This window comes from Amblyomma maculatum, chromosome 6, assembly GCF_055883805.1.
Source record: "Amblyomma maculatum isolate TAMU_Amacu chromosome 6, ASM5588380v1, whole genome shotgun sequence".
Classification (NCBI taxonomy): domain Eukaryota; kingdom Metazoa; phylum Arthropoda; class Arachnida; order Ixodida; family Ixodidae; genus Amblyomma; species Amblyomma maculatum.
Genome location: NC_139349.1, coordinates 76,888,734 through 76,906,006, shown reverse-complemented (window position 1 = coordinate 76,906,006; position 17,273 = coordinate 76,888,734). Strand labels below are relative to the sequence as shown.

At 44.1% G+C, this 17,273-nt stretch overlaps 1 protein-coding gene across 3 annotated transcripts in view; it reads left to right on the top strand.

Moving 5' to 3' along the window:
• The window catches only part of Gk1 (Glycerol kinase 1), a 51,588-nt gene extending 36,817 nt beyond the window's left edge, over positions 1-14,771 (top strand). For 2 of the 3 annotated variants that reach the window (XM_084606962.1, XM_084606963.1), the window contains exons 15-17: positions 481-624; positions 7,212-7,307; positions 14,058-14,771. In XM_084606962.1, the coding sequence (XP_084463088.1) occupies positions 481-624; positions 7,212-7,307; positions 14,058-14,161 (344 nt within the window). In that variant the 3' untranslated portion in view covers positions 14,162-14,771. The remainder of the gene's footprint in view (positions 1-480; positions 625-7,211; positions 7,308-14,057) is intronic. The other variant, XR_014708069.1, reaches the window with a different exon arrangement.
• The last annotated feature ends 2,502 nt before the right edge of the window (positions 14,772-17,273 follow it).

Genomic DNA, 17,273 nt, shown 5'->3' with positions numbered 1-17,273 from the left:
GTGCGTTATTTCGTTTAGCCTTGAGTGGTGGAGCTTTAAACAGAACTATGCTGATGGCATCATGCGCAACATGGATCTGTTTCTTTTCAGTTTTTACGTCTGTGTTTTCTTCATAATGTCATAGGGCACTTAGATAATGACTGCAGAGCATTTTATGCTTATACATAGTACTTGTCGCCTGTCATGGTTTATTTTTCAAGCATAGATGGCAAAGTTAGATTCCAGCTGCGACAACTGCATTTTCAGAGCAGAAAAAGGGACAACAATTGCCTGCTGTGTAGTGCCAGTGCATGGGCCCTGGATGATTGAAGTCTAGGGCTCTGTATTGCAGCAAAAGACCTTTCTCTTTTTTTCGCATGTTTTGCCTCCTTCAACCTGTTCCTTATGGTGCAGTTCAGGTGTCTGCTGTGAAGGAGACAGCTACTGTTTTTCATTTCCTGATAACTCCTCCCTCACGTGTTTTCTGATGCTCTGCCCCAGTGCGGCCCCAAATGGCGGAAACAACTGCACTGGGGGCGGCCATTGCAGCCGGGGCAGCCGATGGCATCAACGTGTGGAGCCTGGACAGCCGGAAGTTTCCTAAGGTTACTACCGACATCTTCGAACCATCAATACTTCCTGCAGGTGCTTTGGATTAGGCTTTTTTTACTGCACAGTTTGTATCGTGCATTCTGGAACTGCTGTCACATTCGTAGGACACATTAATTGCATTGATAGAGGTTAAGGGGGGACGAGGGTCTTAAAACTAACTTTTTTAGTTATGGCTAGAATGTCACGAAACTTTGCACACAGATGTGGTTTTCTCTCCTGATTTCATAAATGTAATTATAATTGAGCTGGTGGTCTTAGATCAAAAGTTATCTAACAAAGTCCAGAGCATAATTAGTGAATTTCTTACGCAGCTTTAATGAACTTTCTCATTGCATTTTGTTGCTTTTAATTACATGGATTGATAGCCAAAGTCTTCCCATACCCGATGACATCCTTCGTTTTCCTCAAAAAGGCACGTTATCCTCACATATTATGGTGAGAGTAAAAGGCTGCATTATTTGAAACGAACTCATTAAGCTAATCTCAAATTGACATTTATCCATTGCCTAAACTAAAAAATTAAAAATGTCATCAAGTACTTCATTTCTCTCTGAAGAAAATGGTACCAAAGTTATTTGTGTGAACTAAAAAGAAGTTATCAAAACCCTGCGTAAGACTGTAGAGATCGACCAAAAATATGAAACTGAGAAAACGGCATTTGAAGTTTGACCACATATTATAACTTGAACAATCAGTAGCCTCACTGTGATATTTCTCACTAAAAATGTCATGCTCTTTCCATTTCCAAAACTGTCTGGATTTTGAATATGCCAACTAAAACTGAATCTATCACCAGTACTCGTGGCCAAGGTAGCGTATGCCATAAGGAAATCAGCAAAAATTTTGACATGCAATATTATTTTAATGGCAATTTGAAAAAAATCTCGATAGAGTGATGTGTTGGATCACCCCCTGATCTTTTCAATATGACTGCAGTGATGCTAAATTTGTCATTGTCACTCGGTGACAATGTAGAGAAAAAGCACAGTAAGGCTGAGTGCATGCAGTGTCCAGAAAAAGCACTGAGAAAAACTTAGTTGCATTTTGAGACCTTTAATTTTGCTACACTGCAGCTATGGTAATATAAATGGAATTGTCAGGCTTTGTTTCTTATGAGAAAGGCTATATACTAAACATATAATAGTACCCTCCCCAAATACTGGTAAAAGCTTGCCACAAAGTCTAAATATACCGCCACTAGAACCAGCGTGAGAAGCTTAATTTACCACTTCAAATGCCTGTGGCAGTGCCCTTCAAGGCAAACAAATACTCAAAATTACGATAAAAAGATCTTGCAATATTAATGAACTTGCACAAAGTTTAAGGCTAGAACACAGCGGCATACTAGAATGACCTAATAGATTGGCTAATGTTCCAGAATGAAACTTTGCTACTTTGTTGTACAGCGCATGCAGGGCCGCACGCGGGGTCCCTTGCTGGAGCTAAAGCTCGAACCTTCACACCCCTTGATCGCAGCGACGCGATTACTTCGGCAATCTAAAAAAAAAAAAAACCGAAACCGTCCGCGGAAGAGGAACGCGGGCGACGGCATGTCAGTCTCGCCTGTCGTCTGAAGCGACGCGATAAAAAATCAACGAAGTGGTAGCGTTAGTGGGGACCATGAGTATCAGCTGAACAGTTAAATCTATCGATGTTATCTTTGATGCCTCTGAACCGCTCGCAAACGATTATATGCCGCCGGACGTGCTGCAGCTAGGTCGAGAACACGCCGCGCGACCCTGGCAGCGCGCTGCCGTACTCGTTCTTCGACGCGCACTCGCTAGGCGCTTCCGTTTTCAATACACTCCTGATACGGCTACGTCCACCAAGCTACGTCTAAAGACCAGCACCGGCTGCGGGAACGACTGATAAGATCGCGAAAGCGCATCATAAACGAGCGAAGCAGCAGCCGCAACGAAGAATGTTAAAAACAAAAAACAAAAAAATGGCAGGTCAGTCGCGCTGGCCAATGGGAAGCGCGAGACGAGGGGCTCGCTTCGCGAGCGAGCGCTCCAGCCAATCAGCGGACCGGAAACGGCTTTCGGAAAACCCGCGACGGCGGTCGTTCTGTTTGAGCGACGCCATTTGGAGATGCCGCAAAATGCGCACAAAGAAACAAGCTTCAAAACAAGCCCAAGATGGCGGCGACCTGCCGGCTGCTTCACCCGCGGCGCGCGCGGGAAGTTCGAACAATTTTCACCCCTTTTTGGCCATTTCGAGGCTCCTGTGGCGTTTTAAAAGTCGATTTTATCGTATTTCCCGACCGAATTCAGTGTTGATATTTTGAAGGCTAGTGCTCAAAGGTACAAACATTCCGAAAATGCGTTTTTCTCAAAATCAATTTTTCGCCCATTTTCGACCAGTTTAAGACCCGCGTCCTTCCTTAATGACATGAGCCTGAAGATGCTTTCTTGTAATTAATTGGCCACTTACTAAGCACGTCTTGTTACTTCATAAAAACAAGAACACTCCAATAGTATGCCTTCCATCCATCTTTTATCATCTCTTTGTGCAAATTTCTTTTTCATTTGTTAGATTTCTTGTTTATAACTTCTGAGTGTACCTCTTTAGCATGAATGTAGCGCGGCTACGAATGCACTAGCCGACAAATTTTCGGACTGTGATAATTCGGACTTATTCAGGAACAGTCACGTGCCCCATAGGAACGTGTGCATTTTGACGAGTGTTTTCAGCATGACGCAGACACGAGTGGGCATCGTTGTTTTTACGCGGGTGAAAGCTAGGCGATGCAAAGTCATTCGGAGGGACTAGCTTGGCTCTTTATTCATGGTCAGTGGCAGTAATGGAATGCTCGTCGTCATCGCGGTAGCCTATAAACAGTGTGCAATCGGACTGAAAATGGAATGTGAGCATTGGCGTCCACGGCGGCTTGCTTCGACGCGCCGCTTGTGGGAAAAGGCGGGGGAATCGGCGCAATCACAAAGGCTCTCATTCCACTTGCTTTTTTTTTCGTGAGTTCCATCTCGTAGTCCTTGTTAACCATGGAAACTGAGGCGCGTGCATTCATTCATGGCTTGAGGATGACTTGCGCAGCTGCGTCAAGATCTGTCGTGAAGTGGCATGAGCATCACGAAAACGTGACTGGCCTAGATGTTCTAACTGGAGGGTTGTAGTCATTATAGCTTAGTACAAGCCGCCTCTGCGGGGTGCCACTGCACATTTCGGTGACCACATTGAGCGCATTGCATGCATCCGGGCGGAGCACGCGCCTGCTACGTTGATACCAATCCTCATGCATGCACTGGCTGCCGCGCCCACCGTATCTAGCTTGTGCACATGAGCAGAGCGCACAAGCTGATCACTGTAGCAGGTCGCACTATGATATAGCGCCCTATTTCGACATATATAAATCAAACATGGGGAGCGACGTGGTTTGAGATTTGTAAAGCTGTTACAGAAAAGTGATTTTAAATATTCATGGATTTTTCAAACTGTTCTATTATTCGGACCATTCCCCAGGCTTCGCTGGGTTCGAGAAATCACTGGGCGACTGTACAACTGAGTTTGGTTTCATGTCAAAAACTAAGGTCTTGCCTAAACACTGCATTCTCTTCCACTTTATTTTTTCAATTAAGAGGCAATAAATGAGAAATGTGGCAAGACCATTTAATAAAAAATGCTGTTTTATTCATTTCTTTTCCTAAAAGGAAAAAAAATTGCCTCTCAATCCTAGGTTGCACACATGAAGCAATATCATTGTGTAACAAGTACATCGCCCATGGCTAAATGCACTTCACTAACCAATTTTTAATCAAAAATATCTTTACTGTGAAGGGGAAAAAAAATGTAGTCTATGGAACCAGAACTGGAACTTCAGAAAAGTAGGGCAGTAAGCATCCTTGCACGGTCAGTCGTGAAAGTCACACATGTGGAGTATCATTCTGAATCATCGACAAACCATAATTGCATCACCATTAAGTTTGTCCGTCAGCCTCTTTTGTTCTGTTGTATGGAGCGGGGACATGTATAATTTCTTTAATCTAGCCTTTGAATGCCTTATCATGATGGACGGTGTGTGAAATTTGCAATTGGCATTTAGTTCATTGTAAAATATGGGCCAATGCTGTAACAAGGTGTGCTTAATGAGCATCAAATGGAGCGCGAACGGGGCTTTTGAAGGAGTAACAGCAAAGTGAGGTTGCATTTCAAGAACAACTGAATGTTAGCAAACTTGATTTTCTCTTGAATGATGGAGTTTGCACGCATTTCTTTTCATCCAGCTAATATTTCTATGACATTTTCTTGTGGAAACTATCCTGTTTGCGTGTCATATAGTACAGTTGAGGCTTCCCCTCTGCACCACAAACACCCCTTCCTCCCCCCTCCCTTATATATATAGTCGCCGACTGATTTTTCGGACTTCAAAAATTCGGACATGCTTGATTTTTCGGACTACTTCGCGGCACCGTCATTCTTCCCATAGGCCGTAATGCATAACAAATGCCGACATTTTGGACACTTCGCAATCTCTCATTTGATTTTTCGGACCCTCCTTGAGCCAACTTGATTGACAGCAGCTGCCCACACTTTGGTTTTAGAATGAGCCTCCTTACTGCCCCATGAGGTGGTGGTAGTGGCGGAGTCCGCTCATCATCGTTTTTGTGTGTTTCGGCTCATTGGCTAGTCTAGTTTCGGTCTCGCCTATCTAAATCCAGGTCAAATCCAGTAGCCGCTGGCCCGGTCATCTCTTCTTCCTTTGTTCTTCGTGACGGCGTGCGGTACAGTGTTCATTCTACTTGTGATGCTTGTATGTTGTGTATGCTTATCAGTGAGACCAGCGAAGCATATAGGAATGGCGCCAACATAAGCGCCAGAGAATGCAGCTAAGAAACGTGGCAAATACGCAACGATGACAATGGCGAAGATTGCCGTGATCAATCAAGGGCAGAACGGCCACCTGCAGGACGGAAGTTGCCCAGGAGTTCGGCATTTCGAAGCAGACTGTGTTGGACTATATGAAGAACAAAATGAAGATTTGGAACGAATCATCGCTTCTTAGTGCTAGAAAGAAAAACTCAAGAGAGGGCATCCACCCCAAACTCGAAGGGCTCCACATGTGGCTGTGTGCGACAGTTGCCAAGCGAGTCACAGTGTCGGGTAATCTTCTGAAACAAAAGGCGGAGGCCCTCGCGCTGCGAATGAACATCGAAGGCTTCAATTTCAGCAATGGCTGGCTCCGTAACTTTAAAAAGAGGTACGACCTCACTTTCAAGAAGGTGTGCTGCGAGAGTGCTGCCGTGGACCAGACTCTTGTAACCAATTACCGCTCCGACAGACTGGAGTCACTGCTGTGCCAATTTTCGCCTGATGATGTCTTCAACTGTGCCGAAACAGGCCTTTTTTACAAGATGCTACCTGAGAAGATGAAGATACTTTGAGTGTCTGGTGACCCCTGCCACGACGGAAGGCATAGCAAAGACAGGGTCATAGTGATGATTGGCAACAACATGTCGGGAAATGAAAAGCTCCCGATTCTTGTGATTGGGAAATCAAAAAGCCTGAAATGCTTCAAGGGGGTCAAAACATTACCCGTGTGGTATGAAGCTAACTCGAAGGCCTGGATCACGCAGCATCTTTTCGCTGCCTATGTACGCAAGCTGGACCAGAAATTCAAGACCCAAACCTGCAAGGTGTTACTCTTTGTGGACAATTGCGGTACACATGGCCACATTGATGACCTGAAATCCATTCAGTTAGAATTCCTGCCACCTAACACAATGAGCGTCCTTCAACCCATGGACCAGGGTGTGATTAAAAATTTGAAGGTGCTGTACAGAGCACGCTTGCTGAGCCGCGTGGTTCTGTGCATCGACACCGGCAAGCAGTATGCTGTAACTCTGCTGTCGGCGATCAACATGCTTGCTGACACCTGGAAGGCGGTGACGCCAGCCACGCTCCGAAACGTCTTTCGTCATGCTGGATTTGTTGGAGGTGGTGAAGCGGATGCCGTGGCGCAGGATCTCCCATCCGACGTGCTTCCCACAGATGGCTTACATGGGCTGCAAGAATTGTGCAGTGGCGGCATGGTGATCCCAGACGCAGTCACCTTTGAGAACTTTTCAAATGCCGATAGGGCAGCACTCACTGGACGATGACGAGATAATTCGTGAGGTGTCTGCTGTCTCGCCTGACAACGAATCTGAGTCTGAGGACGACGCACCACCTGTTCCACTGTCGTCGCACGTGGACCTTGCGAAATCTGTGACAGCGCTTTCAGCTGCCTATAGTGACAGCACGACCCTCTCCGAGATTAAGGCAGACCTCATTGCTCGCAAGTGGAGGAGGATCCATCAGCGTATTCATGATTTCGTCCATCCAATTGTGAAGCCTCAATAAGGGCATAACAATAATGTTTTTTTTTTTTTCTCTGGTTCTGTTTTCTCGGACTCTTGTTTATTCGGTCTTTTCGGCGGTCCCCGTCAGGTCCAAATAATCGATCGGCGACTGTGTTATATACAGCACGCAGAGAAGGGGGATGCATCTAGTGGCTTTGTCATGTGATGAATTTGTATCATAGTGCAGGTTACAGTTCAGAAAAAAGTCTCTGTGGTTGCATTCTTCAAGATCAGTGTGTCTTTTCCTTCTATATCACATTTCAGAACGCGAGCAGCGTTTTGCAAAGTGGAAGGACGCCGTGAGTCGATCAAAGCATTGGCAAGAAGTGAACCCTGAAGAGACCAAGAAGAAGCAACAAGGCAAGTCTCACCGCATTACTCCTAGACTGCGCGGCATCATGTTGTGACCGCAATAGCCGATAATGGCAGGAACTCCCAGATCTGCAATTTTGGCTGAATTGTTTCACAGCGAGGGGCATAATAGGTGGGTGGCAGGGGGAGGGAGGGAGAGAGAGAAGTCAGGGAGAAAGAAATAGCAGTGCAGCACAGCAGGAAGTGGAGTATTTAAACGTAAGGTGGTGAGCAAGAAACTTAGTGTGGCCACTACGATGTCTCAGAGCGAAGGTACAATCTCATTATAAGAGACACATGAAAGTAGTTTGGTTGATTTTCTTATGTTTGCCATGTTAACAACATAGCATACAAAAGACATGCTTACAAGAGATGCTCTCTTACTAAGGGCAACTTTTGCAGGTTCCTAAAGTAGCTTCTTCACTATTTAGAATGAGCAAATAACCCAAGTGGGCTCATGCAACGCAGCTGACTTATACGAACTCGTATGTGTGGCAGTTTAGATTTCCTTATTTTAATTCTGTTACATATCAGTGACCTGTTTTGTTGCAATATGTCGGGAACGGAGGAGGAGTGCCTCCTCTTGACAAGTCAAAATGTCCATGTTGTTTCAGTCACGCAGGAATGTGATGACATTGGCTGAAATAATGACATTTTGACTTCCCAATCAAGAGGAGGTACTCCTTCTCAGTTCCTGACATATTACAACGAAAAGGGACACTGATATGGAACAGAATTTAGTTAAGGGACTCTAAACTGCTGTTTATACGACTTGGTAAGAATTTTTGGTTACTAGAGAGCTTGATTACAAGAGACATCTATTTCGTGTCCCTTGAGTGTCTCTTGTAATGAGAGTTTACTACAGGAGTGCAGCGTGCTGGGTGTGGACAAGGCACCATAACCACATCACAGGGGCCGCAGTGTGGTGGGGCGAGGGGTTGGCCAGGTAGCACGGCTCAACAGCTGTTGTCGGGTTCTCATGCTATGCAGCATAGTGAAAGGTTTGCCAATTTTCAATGCCCTTCATGTCTGCTGTCTTCATTTCCAGTGGCCTCTACTACCTCCTTGTAAGGTACTCATATTTGCCTCCTCTTCTTTTTTTTCCTCGTGCATTGCAAGTAGCGCCATTACTCTTAATGAGTTCTCGAAAAACTGCGTGCGGATGTTCTCTCTGAGTAAAGCGCTAATCACCTGTGGCAACAATTTGAAGTGACATGCCATGTAGTGACAACACACAGTGAGTGGGCTGAGAACTACTATGGCTCAGTTTCTGGTTGTGTGGAAACAAATTTCGTTTATTGCCGAAAAGCAGCTCGCAAGACTAGCCATTTTGTCTGTGAATTTTTTTAGAGTGGTTTGACAGGAAAGGTACCGAGGCTTGCCTTTGGTGGAAATGCAAAAAAATACAGTCGAACCCGGATATATCGAACTCAAAGGGGATTGCGAAATACTTCAATATACAGAAATCTGCTTGAGACGCAGATTGCGATCGTGAAAAATCATACCTTATTTGTTGCGTAACCAACCCACTCGCATACTACAGCCACATATCTGCCGGGCGTCTATTACTTAAATGAAATCTCAGTCAGCTGTTGCATGGCTGTGCTCCACCGGTGAACAAAGCATGCATGCCGTCTTTATATAAAAGTTTGCTAATTTGACCCTCGTTAACTCGGAAATCTAGAAAGTTTTTAACTGCTGCTGTTGTCCTGTATTACGGTGCTGCCGAAGTACAGTCCAACAAAGTATGATGGGTGTGGCACGAGCTTGTCCTAATATCCCTGCTTAAACCTGAATCTCGCACATGCACGTGCACTGATATGCTTTGACAGAAAGGATGGCCTCCTAGTACATGGTAACCTTATGTAAAACATCACCTGACATCGATTTAAATGCCCCTTCTAACCAAGTTGCACCAACTTGTTTTGGCGGCCTAAGAGTAGTGGGTCAGGTTCAGGGTGCAATGACCTCAGTTCGATTTTCACCTTGCCCTTTGATAGGAAAAGAGCTTCTTTTCCAACTCTACCATGTCATGTGGCCTTTCTGACATGACACATTCCGCCCAGTGGGACTGCCTTCAGCTTAGAAGTTTTTATTAGTTGAGCGGCAGTATTTAAGATGAATGTACACGGCGGCATGTCTGACAACACAACAAGCTGTCGGGATTGTGAGAAGCACCCAGCTGATTTAGAGCTTTTCGTAGGTATGTCGAACTTTCCAATATGCATATATCGAGGAATTTTAACAATAGATTGACTTTGAAATGACATAGCATAGCTTGTCACATTTTCCTTTTTTTTAAACACTTTTCAACTTTTAACTATTGTGCTCATTTATTGGTGGTCTCAGAAAATGGAAACTTATTTTGATAAATATTCCTCGTAATTGTTTCTATGGGTTGTGCTTCCGACTAGCACCCCCCTATGTTTCGCGGTGTTTTAAAAATAGTCCACTTCAGTAATGATATTTCATACTTTGACAATCTGTTCTACCATGCTCGTGGTTACTCTGCACCAAAAGTCATCATAGGCGCACTATGAAATCTGAAAACTGCTTTTAAATCTTTCGGTTTCATGCATTCCTATGGGCGCTAAACCTTCTTTTAACTCCCAGTCGGCCCAGCTTGGCGATAGCAATGCCACAGCATCTTTCTTACATCACAAATCAGTGTTGGTCTATATAGCAATCTTTAGCAGAATTTGAGGCACAGTCTGGCAACAAGTAATGTGCCTGGTCGTGAACGGACAGCCAAAACCGTATCGAAATCCTGCAGTTGTGTCCGAAGCGCATTTATCTTCACATGCACTCTTTCACTCGACTATAATAGGTGAAAATGCCTCTTTAGCAATAAATAGCGGCATATGGAGCAATTTACATTGGCTTTCCAGAAAATGTTCGTGTTCGTCGGAGCAAACGGCAACATGGCTGTTTGCTGTGGCGTTGATAAGATCAGCTGTTCCCACTCAACCTTTCAAGAAATGCTTCCTAAGCAACATGCTTGATGGAACTAGATGGCAAACTATGGGAGGTATCGACTGGCAGCAGTAGTCTTCCAACGATGCTGCTGGAAGTTTGGAGTGAGATCATAGCTCCGGTGATGCAAGGTCACAGCCTATGTTGTAAATATTTGCGCTTCTCCACTTCTTTTTCTTGCTTTATTTGTCTCTTCTTTTTTTTTTTCACTTCAAGGTAAAGGGATCGACTTATTTTCCCACTCGACCTATATATGTGGCTTATATGGTAGGTGATGCTAATCTCGCGGAGTTGCGGAAAAGTTTCTATCATCAAAACGAGCAAAAATCATTATCAAAGGCATTCAAGCAGACCTGTTTGAGGTCACAGAGACACAGCTCTCCACTCACGGCGCTGTAGAAGTTGCGATTCGTGGGCCGCGTAACACTGCAAACCTGTACCCTGTGCGTGTGTACAACGCACTAGCGATCGCGGAGTCAGCGGAGTTGGAGGTGCAGACCGTGAGCGCCCGTTGTGTGTGCTGCTCCAACTGCTCGCAGTGCACAGTGCGAATGGCAGTCGTGACATGGTCGATTTGCGGGACGCAGACCGCTGTAAACTGCTCCCTGTGCACACAGCAACACTAGCGACTGCAGAGTCTGCGATGTGCGGAGTGCGTGCCTATCGTGCACCGCCGCCAGCCAGTCAGTGCATTGCATGACTGGCTATCGCGACGTTGCCAATTTGCGGGATGTGCCCTGCCGCAAACTTCTCGCATCATGTAGAGATTGACACTCGATTGGGACGGTGACGACTTGCGGGCCACGCTTCACCATGAACTGCTTGCGGTGCGTACAGCACATAGTGTCTATGTTGATCAAGTATTTAGGGGAATCCCCCTAGGTGGAGTAGGTTTGTAATAAAGGAGTAGTTACTGCCCCAGACGGTATGCGACTGTCCCGGAAAGGAAGTGGTCTCGGGTTCGATCCCCAGATCAGGACGCATTCTTCTTTAACTACAAAGTTTCTGATAAAGCTGTATAGCTTTCCTTTATAGCTGTAAGGCTGTGCTTGGATGGATGTCTGTGAGTAATTACTCCCTTATTACCTAGTGTCCATGTCTGTGGTCATGATTAACTCATTCATATCATCTGTAATGGTGCAGGAGAGTGTTTGGAACATCCATAATTCTGTACGTTGCACACAATGCATCCCGGTCGGGGGAATTTCACGAATTTATGTCATCCTAAAATTCGTATTAATCGGATTCATATCATCAATATTTTACTGTTATCGAAACAGCCTTATTTTGAAGAATGTAGCTGTTGAATGTCCAATGTGTTTAGGGAACCCCCAAAGTGGAGTAATAACACCCTTTGCTGTAACCATTGGATAAGGTGCAGAAAAGATTTATTTTCACTTTCACTGCACAAAAACGTTGATTATCATTTCTTTGCCTTAGGTATGAACAGCTCTTTCTACTTAGTTCTGGCAAAATTCAGTTCACACTTGCATTGTGCATAGTAGGAAGGGAATTCGTAGCTCATCCGATCCAGGGGTGCTCCGTTGCTCCTCTTCACGTCGTTTTTGCATGGAAATAGTCCCTCATATGTTCTTAGCTGGTTGGTATTCTTTGATGCTTCGTCCCTTCTCATTAGGTCACTGCAGGAAAGCTTCTGTGGCAGGCGAGTGCCCCCAGGTTCAACCCGCTCGCATGTTATCACATATGTGGTGGATCGCAAACCATTTTATGCGACCCTAATGTGTCAAGATAAATGTAGCTGGAAGTTGTGTTATCGTGGAACATAGTAGCCAAGAGAAGAAGAGTGTAAAATTATCGGAGATTTTCCCGAGGAGTTTGTGTGCGGACCGGGAACATAGTGTGAGGTTGTACTGTAGATGCGTTCTTATTTAATAAAATACCTTGTGCAACATGAAGCTATTCACAAACACTGGCCTGCAAGGGTATCTTAGCTGCTTGTGTGGCTGTTACGTTTAGACTTCACACATTTTTTTTTTTTCAGTTCAGTTCCGTTTGTATTTCTTGAATTTATGAGCATAATTTGTGTAGAACTCGGTAGCATGTCGATGTGGTCAGCATTTTTTTTTATTAAACTTCTCTAGATCATAGCAAAATATAAGGAACTTGTTCTGTGGTCATATTACTTCTGTACTGCGATTTGTAACTTTAGGTTGACTTCTGGTTGCTCAATGTTTTGTTTCGTTTGTCATGTGAAGGAGTTCATTGTTGAACGCCTGTTTGAAAGCACCATTTTCAAATGCTCAAAATCGGGGCATCAGTGTTTTATCCTTTGGCAGTGCATAAATTATGAAGCGCTTACTTGCTTTCCTTCTAGAATGGCTCAGTCATACTGAACGTCAGTCAGCGCTTGCATTTGAGAGATATTCTAAACAAAGATAATGTGTTTCTAGAAATTCTAGAATAGAATGAAATGGCACATAGAGAGCTTGGTTGAAGAAATTATTTTCTGCAGCAAAATTGTATTTACAATTGCCTAGTCTGGCAATAGCTTTTAGGTTTACAGGTGCACTGGAAGGAAAAGCGGTAAGCACGTGTTGACACATTAATTTCTAGGTAATTTAACTATTAGTCTTGTTGTAGAGGCTTCTATTCCACTTGACACCATTCTCCTTCGCACATTCTGACTCAGTACTTTGGAGGAAGAAAAAAGTGCTAGTTCATTTCTCATTTACACGTACACAAACAGACATTGCAGTCTGCATCCCTTTGTTACCCTTGTCGCGGGCAACATAGAGGTTTCTCAAGGAACTGCTTAAATCTCGGTTCTTGACATTACATTGGCTTTTGTTCTACCATTGTCAATGGTTAGGGCACTCAACTGCTGGAACCGAATGCGTGGGTTCAAATCCCGGCTGTGGCGGCCACTGTTATTGGAAGCACCCATATACTGTGCGATATGTCAGTGCATGTTCAAGGACCTCGGGTGGTCGAAATTTCTGGAGTCTGACTGCAGCCTTCTTATAGCCTGAGTCGCTTTGGGATGTTAAATCTTATAGCATAAAACAAACCAAACCTTGCATTGCTTTTTACTGTTTTGTAGTTTGCTAGTTGTTCTTCAAAGAGGGATGTTTGTCCAAAGTTGTTTGCTTTAAACAGACCTGAATTTGTTACTGTTGGAATTCGCGCTCCTTGTGGGGGCTTTATGAAATGCTAGTTTCTTAGTTTTTTTTTTTCTTTCACACCTACGTACTGTCACCAGCAAAAGATTGTGGGATCTCCAGCGTGTGGCGGAGCAACAAAAAACTGCATTGTTGAGCCATCTGCCTCAATTGTGCCAAATGACGAAGCTAACGGAAACTACGCCTGAACCATCCTATGCGCATGCCTGTGCTTCCTTCGCTATAAAGCATGTCTTGGCACTTTCTTCCCAAGGATCCGCTTTCGACACTCGTTGCTGCAGCTGAATCGCCCTGTCACTATCGTTGCACAGGACGAACTCCTTTCATCGCACCTTCCAAGGTAGACCGGCTGCGAATGTCACACAGCGCCTCAGCTGATTCCGCGAACTTGATAAGCACGTTACAGGGAAGCAAGCAACGAGCCATGCTTGATGGTGAAAAAAGGACAGGCGTGCGCAAAGCCTGTTTCGGACACAATTTTCTTTAGCCTCGTCATCGGGCTCAATTGTGGCAGATGACGCAGTAATGCAGTTTTTCGTCGCTCTGCCACGCGCCGGAGATTCTGCAAACTTTTGCGGCTGACAGTACGTGTGTTCACATGCACACAGAATGTTATCCTGTGTAATGTGTAACTTATTTCTTGCAGGCAAACACTGGTGGCTTATGTCATCCATTCCAGCAGGGATCTTCGTCACTTCATCTTTTGCAACACTGTTGGTGGCTAAAGCCTGCGCAAAGCTCCCAAACTGATGCTAAGCTTTTGTGTCCTGTATGGTGCTTGTGGAAGCATGATGATGCATTTTTGAGGCGGATGCTGGCAACCCGAGTATCGCTCCCGGTGATGATATGCAAAAAACTCCTCTCACAAGTTGGGGCACAGTTTCATTCTTTTTTGTGAGACCTGCCCTGTTTTTTTTTTTTTTTTTTTTTTTTAAGTTCATTTGGTGTCCAATGCAAATAGCCTGAAAGTGTGAAGAACCAAGTCTGCATTATTTGTGGTCTACCAGAGAGCGGGCTTTCTTCTTTTTCTCCTTCATGTGCTCCCATCTTCATCGCTGCAATGTTGAGCTGGCGTACTAGAGCCTCAAGTGACCTTTCCAGTTGTGATACAGCAGTGAGTGCAATATGTGCAGTATTGCTCATATTTGCACTTTTTTTTTTCAGGTACATAAGTGGAAGTGTGATAGATAACATAGGGAATAGAAGGACCAGTACTTTGAGCATGTGATCTTTTTGACAACAAGTTTGGCACCAACTCTCGTTTTGTTTCTGTTTGTTCTTAGTGTTGTATACTGTTCACATTTGCAGCCTTTTGCAAAACAGTTAAGCTGCAAATAAACATTATAGTGTATTATTGGATTCAATTGAATTTCATTCATTACACAATTTCGTTACAAACAACAATATACAGAAGGAGGTCCCAGAGTCAATAACTGTACTAGGATCTCCTGTTACTTTTATACATTCAAATGCTGGGACAACAAGCAGCACAGCAGAGTAGCTGTATACTATAACTAGAGGTCTGATACATATGTAGGGTCCAATATTCAAGTTTTGTTTGACATAGATTCTATTCAAATTTTTGTTTGCATTTATATACAACAGCACATATTAATTATATGCAGTTGTCAACTCTTAACAGGTAGCCTTCAAAACTTTCCTTCACTGTAATTATAAGTCCAAGATTTCACTGTGGTGCCTTTACATAAACTTCCTTATGTAAAGGCATCAGTGATACCTTAGCCCATATTCTCTGAAAAGAAGGGGTGCAAACCACGCACAACTTCTACCATCGGATGCCTCCTCCTTCTCCCGGAAGACCATCAACGGAAAGAAAAGGCTCTAGGCATGGTATACAAGATCACCTGCTTGAAGTGCTTGGTGAAGCCGAACTTCTTGAAAACATAACTGGCACAAAGCGGATGTCAAACAAATAGAGATTGAAGCGTGATGGCCGACAAGTGACCACGATTGACATCGAGGGGACCATTGGACTGGACACTGTGCCGCATGTATGCAGCAGGCTTTTGCATGAGCCTTGACATATTCAGAAGATACGAGGGGATGAGTAAACGGGGATGCAGATGGGTAAACGAGGGCTTAAAAAGGCAAGTTTCGACTTGCCTGCAATAGGTTCTGAAACTTTGTTTTGGTTGGTGTTCTTGTTCAACTTACTTTTCCCAATGAGATAGTGGCCATAGTAACAAGGGGACTAATTGCTAGAAGTGTAACAAGCAGCTCTGACTTTAATTAAAGAGACTAGGATTGCAACAAGGTATTTTTGATGGGGAATACCAACTGCAGGTGAGCAGATGTTAGATATACTATTTTATGAATTGAGATAGGCAGTTCTTCTAACGTCAGAGAAACGTCCTGAACGCTTTGTTACAGACTGCTGAGAGGCAACAAAATCAAGATTTGGTATTACCTAAATTCTGAATAATTATGACAGCTTAAAAGGAGGTGTTACATGTAGAGCATTTAGAATTATTGATCTTAGGGTTAAATGTCAGATTTGTATTAAATATGCAAGCCTTTCTTGCCTCATGAGACGCTCTGGGGTCGCACGAGCTGTGTACAGGAAGTGTCCTTATTCGTTGTCTATCGTTAAGATAAAAGGGCTGTAATTTTGCTCGGCAAAGTCTGGTTATGCAAGTGAAAGCTGTTATGCTTAAACATGCTGTGTTGCTGACCGAGGTTAAGACGCTTATAGACAATCCTATGTTTTGCACTGTTTATTCCCAGTTTGGTTTTACAGCATCAAATACTATTTGATGTAGTAGCTAAATATGTGGTACGTTTGGATGATGTAGTCCTAGTGGGATTGGCAACGTCGGCCGTATGATCAGGCTCAGTCCGTCATCTAGCAGACCGTCCTGATGGCGTAGACGGTCCCAGCCGACTCGCTTCATCCATGCCAAGAGACTGCGAGGTGGCATAATGTATGCAAACTCATATATGGCATTATGTATTCTAAGGATCATCAGATAGAGCCTGGCATCTGCATGCACAATCAAAGCACTGGTTCCGAGATGTGGCTGCTCTAGCTGCCTGCGAATATCAAGCAAGTGCTTCGCGTTTTTATTTAGGTGAGCACCGCCTGCTCTGCACTTCGTAGCTGTGGTGACGGGTCAGGTGGTCTGTCACATGGCTCGCACGTCTTAGGTAAAATCATAACTGGTTTATGGAATAATTTTCAGTTGGTGCAAATTGGTTTTCATCCAGTTACAGTTGATCTGTCTCCCACTGTGAATAGTTCCATAACCCAGTTAGACCAGTTATGATTTTCACCTGGGACTCCTCCACTTGAAGGTCAAATTGCCCATACTAATGACTATAGCTCGAGGAGGCTAGTAAAGCTTTCGCTTCAATGTCCATGTCAGGACTCGAACGACCATCCTTTCGTGTCCCAACCAAATGCAGTAACCACTACTCTTCGCCTTCTATGGTATAAATGTGCTGGAAGGAGTTTAGTGAAATAAAAACAATGCATAAATAAAATGAAAAGAAACAAATGAGGCTTCTCATATCGCAACAGCAGCAGCAACGGTCAGGCTTTGGCATTTCTCTTCTGCAGGTTCTGCGGTGCTGTTTTTTTCTAATAGGATTTATACACGTGCCGGTTTTTGTGCCATTGAGCAATAGTGTCGTTATGAAGGGTCTTTAAGAATATGATGTGATAGTGTTCATGCCTCGATCCAGTCTGTGAATCCTCGTTCATGTGCATAAACCTTGCTACTTGCGTAATCACTAATCCCTTGACTAATTTGGGCCTCTATTATTTCATACATATTGATATATGCTTTTGTATAAGCTACCACATGAGGTAGAAGACCACCTGACCTAAAGCCTTGCCTTAACG